Here is a 14051-nt window from a genome sequence, read left to right as displayed (position 1 = left end):
ATATTAATATTTATCTGTAAAATGCAATTGCATGAAAAAAATAAGGTGTGATATATAATCATATAGGCTACTGTGCATATAAATGGTTATGGTTGTAATTGTTAATAATGATGTTACAGAGTAGTGACAGTGAGAACTAATGAAGGAATTTGACTGACACTTTACACTGAGAAGTTTGAGTACAAACGAAAAACATGTGTTATTTACCGATTTGTGTTTTATTTGTGGCTAAGATTTTCTGATGCTGCTTTATGGTTGGTACCGCATTTTAAACATTTAAACTTCTTTTTAAGCATGGTACTTAAAGCATTTGACCAATATTTGTAGAATAATGTTACTATACTGTATGTTTAATAAAATATAAACATTGAAAAAGCAAGCAGTTCATAAGTGCCTGTAGCTGCACAGATTGCTCAGTTTTATATATATCATATCATATCATATCATATCATATCATATCATATCATATCATATCATATCATATCATATCATATCATATCATTATCTCTAGCCGCTTTATCCTGTTCTACAGGGTCGCAGGCAAGCTGGAGCCTATCCCAGCTGACTATGGGCGAAAGGCGGGGTACACCCTGGACAAGTCGCCAGGTCATCACAGGGCTGACACATAGACACAGACAACCATTCACACTCACATTCACACCTACGCTCAATTTAGGCCCTGTCCACACGGCAACGGATTCAGGTGAATCTGATAAAATTGTTTATCGTTTTGGCCTGGCATCCACACAGCACCGGCGTTTTGAGTGCCCCAAAACGAAATCTTTTGAGAACGGGTTCCAGAGTGGAAAAATCTGGCAACGGCGCCGTTGCGAAGTCGTCTGGATGAGTAGAACGGATTTGTTTACAATGACGTCACAACCACATGACTGTCAGTGCTTCACGCCAGGTAGAAGTGTAACGAACTCGATGCGAGTTGTCAACAAATCCTATAACTTGGTTCATGAAACGCGCTTCCAAAATATTTTCACTGCTTTCCAAAAACAAAAACAATCCCGCCAGCAAAAATAGGGAAAAAAAAGGAGCAATCTCATCTCTTCAGATGTTGGTTTAAGTCCGACAATACATTCCTCAAAAAGGGCGTAGAAGAACAAAGTAATCTATCAACGTGTAGCATTCAATTTATTCTAGACCATTAAAGAATTCTGGAGGATATCAGAATGTTGGTGTACCGGCTTCCATCTACCCCCATTCATTCCTCTTTCCGCGTCTTTCGTTTTACGCTACTGATTAATAATCAAAACTTTATGTGGCTGATGCTACAGAAGAAGGGGTTTATGTGCATGCATCTACTTCTTCTATTGTTCTGGTGTCTCTGATGGGACCGTCTCACAGCGCCCCTAGAGGTGTGGCATGTGTATTGCATCGTTTTCAGCAAGCGTTGCGTTGCCATATGTACCTGATATTTTACTGATCCGTTGCCCATGTGGGCGCGATATTTAAAAAAAAAATCTCGTTGCCGTTGTCGTGTGGATGTAGCCTTAGTGTCACCAGTTAACCTAACCTGCATGTCTTTGGACTGTGGGGGAAACCGAAGCACCCGGAGGAAACCCACGCGGACACGGGGAGAACATGCAAACTCCGCACAGAAAGGCCCTCGCCGGCCACGGGGCTCGAACCCGGACCTTTAATGTTCTGGGTTCAAAGCTTATGGCCAGCTCTGGCCTTTCTGTGTGGAGTGCATGTGCAAAGTGCAAAGTCAGCTGGGATTGGTTCTAGCTTCCACCAAAACCCTGATGGATAAGTGGTATTGATCATGGAAGGATATGTTCTGTTATATATGCATCAGGATAGATGTGTGCCATGACTTTTGTTGAGTCAACTCAACAAAAGTCATGGCACACATCTATCCTGATCCACATATAACTTACATCATCTTGATAATCCCACCACCTATGCAGTGTGAATATCTTTAGATGGGGAAAAAGGATTAAAGCTAACTTGCATCATTCCATCTGAAACAGGTATTATTCATCTGTCTAAAGACAAAAAGTGTACATACAGTGATGTGACTATGTTAGCTAACTAGTTTAGTCATATGGACCCTGTTGCATAGCAGTAGCTGTTCAATGTTATATGAAATAACAGCCATAGATTTTATTCATTTTTAAAAATTGATTTTATAAATTTGGAATGCGGGCGGCACGGTGGTGTAGTTGGTTAGCGCTGTCGCCTCACAGCAAGAAGGTCCTGGGTTCGAGCCCGTGGCCGGCGAGGGCCTTTCTGTGCGGAGTTTGCATGTTCTCCCCGTGTCCGCGTGGGTTTCCTCCGGATGCTCCGGTTTCCCCCACAGTCCAAAGACATGCAGGTTAGGTTAACTGGTGACTCTAAATTGACCGTAGGTGTGAATGTGAGTGTGAATGGTTGTCTGTGTCTATGTGTCAGCCCTGTGATGACCTGGCGGCTTGTCCGGGGTGTGCCCTGCCTTTCGCCTGTGGTCAGCTGGGATGGGCTCCAGCTTGCCTGCGACCCTGTAGAACAGGATAAAGTGGCTACAGATAATGAGATGAGATGAGATGAATTTGGAATGCATGGTTCGGTCGAGATGGAGATTATTTTTGCTTTCTGGTTTATTTCTTTGGCACAATTTAAATATCGAGCGTCCATGATCAATAAAGGGTTTTCTTTCAGTTCAGTTTGGTAATAACTAAATCAGACATCACTGCAGATGTATCAGTCACCCTTACAGTCAGCTTTTTCAGTCTGAACACAGCCAAAATATTGATTTAAAGGGAAATTCAATACAAAAGCACATCTTGTATTTTTGTTTTAAAGACAATGCTGCAAGACCAACACTTTAGAAAAATGATTTAAAAACATTAGCATCCCAACAGATAATATTACCGCAGCAGCATTTTGTTGGAATATGTTTGTAGGGTTTTTATTTAAATGTAGATATCATATATTTGAGGCAGTAGTTTATTCCAGGCATCAGGAAAATGAATAAACCCCACACCAAAAGTCCAGAATGCATCAGTTTATATCTACAGTAGCAAAGTTCTCATCAAGCACCACAACAGGTTCTGGGATCAGAGCACTTAACTTATCGTGAAGCTCCATGAATGCTGGCCTTTCATCAGGGTTGGAATGCCAGCACAGTAATATGATATCATACAATGTTACAGGGCAGTCTGATGGTCGTTCCATCCTTTCTCCCCTCTGAATGGCCTGAATACAAGCCACATTGTCCATGTCTGAGTTCAGAAAAAAAAGGTGCAGAGGGATACCATGATTAGTAATACTTAATAAATAGTCCTGAATGCATTCTCATTCATTCTTTTCCATTTACCTGGGTATGGATCATTTCCATATGTTATAATTTCAGTCAAGAGGATCCCAAAAGACCAGACGTCACATTTTTTTGTGTAGTCCTTTCCAGCGAAGATTTCAGGTGCCATCCATTTTATTGGGACTTTACCTATCATTCGGAGAACATTTACATTGGTGCTTTCTCCAATCTTTGAATTACAATGATTAAAGTAAATGTTTTTGATACGCATGCTGCTTACCTGAAGATAACTGCTGATCCTGGGGAAAAATAAACTGAGCTAATCCAAAATCTGCTATCTTGCAAGACAGCATTTCAGTCAGTAGGATATTATCAGCTCTCAAGTCTCTGTGAACTATGTTCTTGCTCTCCAAATATTCCATCCCTTCTGTAATCTTAACACATGATCAAATTTTAAGCAAATTTTTTTCATTTCCTAAAATAGCTTGATGGAGCCTTACCGTATATATGGCTGGCTTTGTAAACATCTTGAAAATTCTTATAAACTAAATTATGATCCAGATTAATCAATATACCTGCACTGCAAAGTCCACCATGAGTGTAAACTCAACATCTCTCAACTCTTTGTGACCTAAAACGCAATGAAATGGATATTAACAATGTTTATTCATATCTTGAGATTTTTTTCATCATTTTGTTGACCGAAATTAACAGCATTATAACATTATTGCGCTTACTGATCAGGTATTTCTTCAAGCTTCCATTTTTCATGAGCTCGGTAACAATACAGAAGGGCTCATCAACAGTGCACACAGCATACAGCCTGAGTAGGTGTTTATGCTGAAGTTCTTTCATGATCTTTATCTCTGTCTGAATATCTGGGCTGATAACTGTGAGAAAGGTGCAAAGTGACTCACATGTGATTAACACACAAACACACCCTTTCTTGGATTGAACTGAAAATGGTAACATATCTGTGATGATCATTTTATTAAGTTACCTCGAAACTCTTTAATAGCCACGTCTATCATATTGTTCCACATCCCGTGCCACACTTCTCCAAATTCCCCACTGCCAAGCTTCTTCACTTTTGTCAAAGAGTTTCGGTCAATTTCCCATTGTTCCTCATATGACAGGCTGGGAAGAGATGGATTGTCCAGCTGAAAGTAAAACATTATATGCAGGGAGCACATGGCATGGCGTTTACTCTATTAAATGTGAAAGATAACACTTTGTATTACTGGAATACATACCATAATACAAGGGAGGTTAAGGCGTGCACAAAGTCCATCCTGATGTTTGGAATATGATCGCACTAACTCAGGAAGGGTCTGAAATGTTTTCCGACTAACAAGGTAAAACCGCTTGTCAGATTCTGTTTCCCTAATTTTGTAATGCCTTGCATAGGGCCCATTCTTGACTGAAAATGAGACAGAATATACATATATTTAATTTTATATATATATATATATATATATATATATATATATATATATATATATATATATATATATATATATATAATTACACACAGTGGGGCAAAAAAGTATTTAGTCAGCCACCAATTGTGCAAGTTCTCCCACTTAAAAAGATGAGAGAGGCCTGTAATTTTCATCATAGGTACACTTCAACTATGAGAGACAAAATGAGAAAAAAATCCAGAAAATCACATTGTCTGATTTTTAAAGACTTTATTTGCAAATTATGGTGGAAAATAAGTATTTGGTCAATAACAAAAGTTCATCTCAATACTTTGTTATATACCCTTTGTTGGCAATGACAGAGGTCAAACATTCTGTAAGTCTTCACAAGGTTTTCACACACTGTTGCTGGTATTTTGGCCCATTCCTCCATGCAGATCTCCTCTAGAGCAGTGATGTTTTGGGGCTGTCGCTGGGCAACACGGACTTTCAACTCCCTCCAAAGATTTTCTATGGGGTTGAGATCTGGAGACTGGCTAGGCCACTCCAGGACCTTGAAATGCTTCTTACGAAGCCACTCCTTCGTTGCCCGGGCAGTGTGTTTGTGATCATTGTCATACTGAAAGACCCAGCCATGTTTCATCTTCAATGCCCTTGCTGATGGAAGGAGGTTTTCACTCAAAATCTCACGATACATGGCCCCATTCATTCTTTCCTTTACACGGATCAGTTGTCCTGGTCCATTTACAGAAAAACAGCCCCAAAGCATGATGTTTCCACCCCCATGCTTCACAGTAGGTATGGTGTTCTTTGGATGCAACTCAGCATTCTTTCTCCTCCAAACACGACAAGTTGAGTTTTTACCAAAAAGTTCTATTTTGGTTTCATCTAACCATATGACATTCTCCCAATCCTCTTCTGGATCATTCAAATACTCTCTAGCTGTTAGGGTTTTGCTGGGAATTGAACTTGGGTCACTGATCCAGCAAACCCCCACTAGGCCACCAGGGGAATGACTCAAGTGCAGAGGCGTGAGGCGAAAGTAGAGTAGCAAAAAACAGTTTATTTACAATGCAAAAAATCCAAAAAGTATAATCCAAAATGCTCAGAAGATATAAGCGAAAAAATAAAAAAAATCCAAAAGTTCAAAGTCAATACAAAAGCCAATAACCAGAAAAGAAGGGGTAAAAATCCAAACGCTCAGAAAATCCAAAAAGTCAAAAACAAAATCCACAAAGTCCAAAAGAAAGCAAAAATACAAAGAACACAAGGATATAGGCAAGGCACATGGGACAGAGGTAACTAGCACTAAACAGCATAGCAAAAAGACTCCGTGACTAGAGGCCAAACTGAGGGAGTATAAATACACAAACTAAAGAGAACGCAGGTGACAATAATGAGGACTAGGCGGGGCACAAGGCACATGGAAAAACAAAACACAACACACAGAAACAATAGCGGCCTCTAGGAGTCAAAACAAACATGACAACAAAAAGGAATGATAGCGGTCTCTAGAGGCCAACAAAGTCCAAGTCCTAACAGGGCCCCCCCCCTTAAGGAGCATCTCCTGATGTTCCCAGGGCGCTCAGGATGGGCCAAATGGAAGTCCCGACAAAGTTCTTTATTTAAAATGTCCCGGGTGGGGACCCAACAGCGCTCCTCAGGGCCATAGCCCTCCCAGTCCACTAGGTATTAGAGCCCACCGCGGACCCGGCGGGAGTCAAGCAGGCGGCGCACAGTGAACACAGTCTGACCCTGGAAGATGCGGGGGGGTGGGGGATTCCTAGGGGCAGGGGCATACGTGGACGACAGTACGGGCCGCAACAGGGAAACATGGAATGTGGGGTTGATCCTTAGAGTCCGGGGCAACTGGAGCTGGTAGGCGACAGGGTTCACCCTGCACACCACCTTGAAGGGGCCAATGTAGCGAGGAGCAAGCTTGCGGTTCTCCACCCTCAGCGGAAGGTCCTTGGCGGACAGCCAAACCCGCTGCCCAGGGCGGAAAACGTGGGCAGGCCTTCTATGGCGGTTGGCCTGAGTCTGGTTAGCCCTGGAGGTCTGGATGAGGGTCCTCCTGACCTTGATCCAGGTCTTGCGACACCATCTCACATATTGGTTGACTGAGGGCACCCCAGCGTCCTCCTCCTGGTCCGGGAACAGAGGTGGCTGGAACCCGAATTGGCACTGGAACGGCGACAGCTTGGTGGCCGATGACTGCAGGGTGTTGTGGGCGTACTCTGCCCATGGCAGCCAGGTGCTCCACGATGTCGGGTTATCCATCACCAGGCCTCGCAGGGTGGTTTCAAGGTCTTGGTTGAGCCTCTCAGTCTGGCCATTGGACTGGGGGTGGAACCCAGAAGAGAGGCTGGCAGTGGCCCCGATGAGTTTGCAGAACCCGCGCCACACTCGGGAGGAGAACTGGGGCCCCCGGTCTGAGACGATGTCCTGTGGGAGACCAAAGACTCGGAAGACATGGGTAAATATAAGTTTGGCAGTTTCAAGAGCAGAAGGGAGTTTGCACAGCGGTATAAAGCGACAGGCCTTAGAGAATCTGTCGACGATAACCAAAATGACAATGTTACCTTGTGAGTCAGGAAGACCCGTGATGAAGTCGACTGCCACGTGGGACCAGGGACGCTGGGGAATGAGCAGAGGATGCAGGAGGCCCTGGGGATGCTGTCATGGGTTCTTGCTTCTGGTGCACACCTCGCAGGACAGGACGAATGACCTCACCTCCTTCTCCATGCTTGGCCACTAGAAGCGTCTTCTCAAGAAGTCCAGGGTCCTCCGAGCTCCCGGGTGGGCGGTGAGAGGGGACGAGTGACCCCACTGGAGAACCTTGGCCCGGGCTTGACGAGGGACGTACAAGAGGCCCGGTGGCCCCGTCCCAGGGCCGGGGTCCTGGCGTTGAGCTTGTCGGATGGCCTCCTCAACACCCCAGCGGACAGGGGCCACAATCTGGGACACAGGGATGATAGGTCCAACTTCACTTTCCCTGTTGTTGGACGAGAATAGCCTGGAAAGCGCGTCCGGTTTGGTGTTCTTAGAGTCAGGGCAGTACGATAGGGTGAAGTTAAATCGGCTAAAGAACAAGGCCCACCTAGCCTGTCATGGATTAAGTCTCTTGGCTTGCTGGAGGTACTCCAGGTTCTTGTGGTCCGTCCAAACCAGGAATGGATGTTATGCTCCCTCCAGCCAGTGCCTCCACTCCTCAAGGGCCAGTTTAACTGCGAGCAGTTCCTGATCCCCCACATCATACCGGGACTCCGCAGGGCTCAGGCGGTGGGAGAAGTATGCGCAGGGGTGCAACCTTCCATCCGAACGTTGAGAGAGGACCGCGCCGACGCCACTGTCCAAGGCGTCTACCTTGACGATGAATGGTTGTGAAGTGTCCGGGAGGACCAGAATGGGTGCCGTGCAGAAGCGTTGCTTGAGGTCCCTGAATGCCTTTTCCACCTGAGGAGACCAGACAAAGGATCCACCTGTCTTTCTGGTGAGATCCGAAATGGGCGCTGCTACAGAACTGAAGTTCCTGACAAACTTGCGGTAGAAGTTAGCAAACCCTAAGAACCACTGAACTTCTTTAATGGACTTGGGAGTGGGCCAGTCCTGGACGGCCAGGGTCTTGGCTGGATCCATCTGGAGTTGTCCCATTTGTACAATAAAACCCAGAAAGGAGACCTCGGGGACATGGAACTCACATTTCTGGGCTTTGGCAAACATATTGTTCTTTTGGAGAACCTGGCGGACGTGGTGGCTATGCTCCTGCAAGGTCTTGGAGAAAATCAGAATGTCGTCGAGGTAAACAAAGACATATAGGTTGATCATGTCTCTCAAGACGTCATTGATAAGGGCCTGAAAGACAGCTGGCGCATTGGTGAGTCCGAAGGGCATCACTTGGTATTCATAGTGCCCTGATGGGGTGTTAAAGGCAGTCTTCCACTCATCTCCCTGTTGGATGTGGATGAGGTGGTATGCATTCTGTAAGTCCAGCTTGGTGAAGATAGTAGTGCCTTGGAGCAGATCGAACGCTGTGGACATCAGCAGAAGGGGATAACGGTTACGCACAGTGATCTTGTTCAGGCCCCTGTAATCAATATACGGCCGGAGCCCCCCATCCTTCTTGCCGACGAAGAAGAAGCCGGCACCAGCGGGTGAGGTGGAGGGTCGAATGAACCCAGAGGCCAGGGCATCCTTGATGTACTACTCCATGGCCTTGCGTTCTGGCTGAGAGAGGGAAAACAGTCTGCCGCGAGGAGGGGTAGCCCCAGGAAGCAAGTCGATGGCACAGTCGTAGGCACGGTGCGGAGGAAGAACGGCAGCCCTGCTCTTGCTGAAAACTTCTTTAAGATCCCAGTACTCTGTGGGAACTTGAGATAACTCGGTGAGATCAGAAGGCTCGGCAGAAGACACAGGAGAGCTGGAGAGCAGACAAGAGGCATAGCATGCAGGACCCCATTCCACAACCTGGCTTGTTACCCAGTCTATACGAGGGTTGTGGCGGGTAAGCCAGGGAAGGCCTAGAATGACTGGGAACTCTGGTGAATGAATAAGGTGCAGGGATATTTCTTCTTTGTGACCTTGAGACTGGAGAAAGACTGGAGAAGTAACTTGGGTGACTCTTCTGTCACCTAAGGCTTGGCCATTCAGGGCAGACACAGACAGTGGGACTTCAAGAGGTGCAGTCGGGACATTGATTCTTTGGGCGAAGTGAACATCCATAAAGTTTCCAGCTGCCCCGGAGTCTAACAAGGCCTGGCAAGAGTGGACGGACTCACCCCAGGAGATGGAGACCGGGATGTAGACTCCTTGGCCAGGAAGTTCGGGAGATAGGGCAGGCCCCGTCACAACCCTCCCTCGGCTGGACGGGGCGGTCCTTTTCCCGAGAGTTCGGGACATGATGCTCGGAAGTGGCCAGGCTTGCCACAGTAGATGCAGCACTTGTCCCTCCTTCTGCACTCCCTCTCAGATGCGGAAAGACGGGTACGGCCCACTTGCATGGGCTCCGGACAGTCGCTGGAGGAGGTAGACGGGCTCCAGGTTGAGGCGGTGAGGCCGGGGAAGCTCTGGACTTGGCGGCGCTCTCTAATCCTGTTGTCAAGATGAATGGCATGTGAGATCAGTGTTTCGAGGTCACTTGGGCATCCGATAGAGGCCAGATGGGATCAGACAGACCATGGTGGAAGGCTGAAACAAGGGCAGTCTCATTCCATCCACTTACTGCTGTGAGCGTCCGGAACGAGATGGCGTAGTCTGCCACGCTTCCTCCTTGTCGGATGGACATGAGCTTCCTGGCTGCATCCTTACTGATGTCTGCCTGGTCAAAAACACGAAGCATCTCCTCTGTAAACAGCTTGAAATCAGAGCACTCGGGTCCCTGTCAGATGGCTGTTGCCCAAGCTCGTGCCTTACCAGCTAACAAGGTTATCACAAAGGCAATCTTGTGGTGATCCATAGTGTAGGGTAGGCTAGAGCTCAAAGGTGAGTTGGCACTGGGTAAGGAACTCTCGGCAATCACTGTGCTTGCCGTCATACCTCTGTGGTGCAGGAAGGCAGGGTTCGCAAGCTGGAAGAGACAGCATGGCAGGAGACACTGGAGAGGGAGCAGATGGTGGAACAGGAGACAGAGGAGTCAGCTGTGCCAGGGTTTTCCCAATTTGCTGAAGCAGTACCTCATGACAAGCAAGGGCCTCACGTTGGCTTGCAAGTGTACGTCCATGAGAGCTCCGAAGCACGTTAAAGCAGCCATAATTCCCTGAAGGTTGGCTGGGTAGAGAGTTGACGAAGCCTCTGCTGAGTTGGTCATGATGGAGTCTTTCTGTTAGGGCTTTGCTGGGAATCGAACCCGGGTCGCTGGTGTAGTGATCCAGCAAACCCCCACTAGGCCACCAGGGAAATGACTCAAGTGCAGAGGCATGAGGCGAAAGTAGAGTAGCAAAAACAGTTTATTTACAATGCAAAAAATCCAAAAAGTATAATCCAAAATGCTCAGAAGATATAAGGGAAAAAATAAAAAATCCAAAAGTTCAAAGTCAATACAAAAGCCAATAACCAGAAAAGAAGGGGTAAAAATCCAAATGCTCAGAAGATCCAAAAAGTCAAAAACAAAATCCACAAAGTCCAAAAGAAAGCAAAAATACAAAGAACACAAGGACATAGGCAAGGCACATGGGACAGAGGTAACTAGCACTAAACAGCATAACAAAAAGACTCAGTGACTAGAGGCCAGACTGAGGGAGTATAAATACACAAACTAAATAGAACACAGGTGACAATAATGAGGACTAGGCGGAGCACAAGGCACATGGAAAAACAAAACACAACACACAGAAACAATAGCGGCCTCTAGCAGTCAAAACAAACATGACAACAAAAAGGAATGATAGCGGCCTCTAGAGGCCAACAAAGTCCAAGTCCTAACACTAGCAAACTTCAGACGGGCCTGGACATGTACTGGCTTAAGCAGGGGGACACGTCTGGCACTGCAGGATTTGAGTCCCTGGCGGCGTAGTGTGTTACTGATGGTAGCCTTTGTTACTTTGGTCCCAGCTCTCTGCAGGTCATTCACTAGGTCCCCCTGTGTGGTTCTGGGATTTTTGCTCACCATTCTTGTGATCATTTTGACCCCACGGGGTGAGATCTTGCGTGGAGCCCCAGATCGATGGAGATTATCAGTGGTCTTGTATGTCTTCCATTTTCTAATAATTGCTCCCACAGTTGATTTCTTCACACCAAGCTGCTTACAGCTTATTGCTTATTGCAGATTCAGTCTTCCCAGCCTGCTGCAGGTCTACAATTTTGTTTCTGGTGTCCTTTGACAGCTCTTTGGTCTTGGCCATAGTGGAGTTTGGAGTGTGACTGTTTGAGGTTGTGGACAGGTGTCTTTTATACTGATAACGAGTTCAAACAGGTGCCATTAATACAGGTAACGAGTGGAGGACAGAGGAGCCTCTTAAAGAAGAAGTTACAGGTCTGTGAGAGCCAGAAATCTTGCTTGTTTGTAGGTGACCAAATACTTATTTTACCGAGGAATTTACCAATTAATTCATTAAAAATCCTACAATGTGATTTCCTGGATTCTTTCCCCCCATTCTGTCTCTCATAGTTGAAGTGTACCTATGATGAAAATTACAGGCCTCTCTCATCTTTTTAAGTGGGAGAACTTGCACAATTGGTGGCTGACTAAATACTTTTTTGCCCCACTGTATATATAAATTTTTTTAGTTTGTAGGAAACTGTGATTACCTGAAAGGTAGAAGCAATTATTCTCTGTACTTCTCCACACAAGAAATGCACCCTCACTGTTTTCTGGTCTCAGAAGACATCTTTTGGCCCCAGTGCGATTTGTGATGTTTTCAAAATACCATCTGTAATTAAATTATTTTAGTTTGGCCCCAGTTGTATTATCAGTATTCCTAGACTTTCTCTAACACACAAAACACCTCTCAATCAATCAATCAATCAATCAATCAATCAATCAATCAATCAATCAATCAATCAATCAATCAATCAATCAACAATTTTATTAAAGTGTCAAACCTATAGCTGACCACAAGTAGCCTACTAATTGGGGACACTAGCTATAAATAAAAAAATAAAAAAATAAATAAAAGAAGGGCGGCACGGTGGCTAGCGCTGTCGCCTCACAGCAAGAAGGTCCGGGTTCGAGCCCCATGGCCGGCGAGGGCCTTTCTGTGTGGAGTTTGCATGTTTTCCCTGTGTCTGTGTGGGTTTCCTCCGGGTGCTCCGGTTTCCCCCACAGTCCAAAGACATGCAGGTTAGGTTAACTGGTGACTCTAAATTGACCGTAGGTGTGAATGTGAGTGTGAATGGCTGTGTGTCTATGTGTCAGCCCTGTGATGACCTGGCGACTTGTCCAGGGTGTACCCCGCCTTTCGCCCATAGTCAGCTGGGATAGGCTCCAGCTTGCCTGTGACCCTGTAGAACAGGATAAAGCGGCTACAGATAATGAGATGAGATAAATAAAAGAAAGAAAGAAAGAAAGAAAGAAATAAATCCAAAATATATATTTCTATACCAACTGCTCCCTGGGCGCTGTAGCGCGGCTGCCCACTGCTCTGGGTATGTGTGTGTGCTCATTGCTCATGTGTGTGTGCATGTGTGTGTGTTCACTGGTTCAGATGGGTTAAATGCAGAAAGGATTTTCACAAGTATACATGTGATCAAAAAGTTGTTGTTCTATCTATCTATCTATCTATCTATCTATCTATCTATCTATCTATCTATCTATCTATCTATCTATCTATCTATCATCTTAAACATATACCATAAAACTTGGAAAGGACGTCCTAACTTTGACATGCAGAGCATGAGGCACAGCTGCCTTGTACTATAGATATAAGATCCTTCTTTCTTATGTGTGACTTAAAGGAAGATACAGAATTTGTCATTACTATCTAGTTTTGACCACAAATATTGGCCAAAGTATCAAAGTGAATGTTTCCCATAATGCACAGTGTTGAATCTGTTGATAAAAAAGTCTGAATTTCTGAGATTGTAAATACATGGTAAACAGGTCTGTCATATTAGCAGGCAGCATGTCATTCTTTACTTTATACAATACATCATATAGCTCTCAGGAGCTACACAATAGAACAGCAACGGAACTTGAGAAACCAGATGAGTTGCTCCATGTCTGAATTATTATTTCAAGGAGTATTTTAAATCTGTTCAGGCCACATACTTCACTACAGAATAAATAGTAACAGGATTCATTGCTGCAATATGAGTCAGTACAAGGAACCTACAAGTGTCTGCTGCGGTTTGTTCCAAGCTTGTAGCAAGAAAGTTAGCAAAAGCATTGTAGAAAGTTTTTCAAATACAGCTGACATATTTTTTTCTTATATTTACCTAAAGAGTACTATGGAGAATAAATGTATATAATTTATGGCATTTTTTCCCCATCACATCAGTGTAAATACTCACGGCTGTGCCTCCAAACTATCCACTGGTTTAACAAAGTCTCTTGGTACGTGGATCTGTTCTTCAGTAAATCCTTTCTTGTCATGCTGAGGTGAGATTTTCTTTGCGAATACCCAGCGTTCCCCTTCTTCAATCACCTCCAAGATATCACCTCTTCTGAGTGTCAGATCACTCAGGGTATTACAGGGGTATTCGCAGATCGATTTGTACACTAGTTTGTGCACATCTATAACTGCTTCCTTTTCCTTCAAACACAGCAAACAGCAAGAGCAGGCACTATTGCCCATCTTTTCCGAGTGTATCTGAGGACACCATCCCTGCTGTTGTTAAATGTAGACTGATATGCCAAGGGTTTCTTAACACAACATGTTAGTAGCAGCAAAACCGGTTTGTTTAGGTTCTAGTTGAAAACAACAAGAACAGTAATCGTTATAACTATG

At 45.0% G+C, this 14051-nt stretch overlaps 1 protein-coding gene across 1 annotated transcript; it reads right to left on the bottom strand.

The window, feature by feature from the left end:
• Positions 1–2476: 2476 nt before the first annotated feature.
• si:ch73-340m8.2 (tyrosine-protein kinase SRK3) lies at positions 2477–14037 on the bottom strand. Its single transcript, XM_060934547.1, has 9 exons — positions 13615–14037; positions 11914–12035; positions 4501–4667; positions 4248–4407; positions 3985–4137; positions 3823–3878; positions 3528–3681; positions 3308–3436; positions 2477–3212 (listed from the first exon to the last, which is right to left on the bottom strand). Exons 1-9 carry the CDS (start codon positions 13896–13898, stop codon positions 2992–2994), a joined length of 1446 nt encoding a protein of 481 aa, XP_060790530.1. The 5' UTR covers positions 13899–14037; the 3' UTR covers positions 2477–2991.
• Between the last annotated feature and the right edge of the window lie 14 nt (positions 14038–14051).

This window comes from Neoarius graeffei, chromosome 11 (genome assembly GCF_027579695.1).
Source record: "Neoarius graeffei isolate fNeoGra1 chromosome 11, fNeoGra1.pri, whole genome shotgun sequence".
NCBI classification, from domain to species: domain Eukaryota; kingdom Metazoa; phylum Chordata; class Actinopteri; order Siluriformes; family Ariidae; genus Neoarius; species Neoarius graeffei.
The sequence above is the reverse complement of the archived record's forward strand: the minus strand, read 5'-3'. Positions and strand labels throughout refer to the sequence as shown.

Bases quoted from the DNA above. Each gene is read 5' to 3' on its own strand.
- si:ch73-340m8.2 (XM_060934547.1), bottom strand. From the start codon at position 13,898: ATGGGCAATAGTGCCTGCTCTTGCTGTTTGCTGTGTTTGAAGGAAAAG. The intron at 4,668-11,913 runs GTAATCACAGTT...TCTCATTTTCAG, and splicing joins TAATTGCTTCTACCTTTCAG to TCAAGAATGGGCCCTATGCA. The intron at 3,879-3,984 runs GTAAGCGCAATA...ATTGCGTTTTAG, and splicing joins CTTGAAGAAATACCTGATCA to GTCACAAAGAGTTGAGAGAT.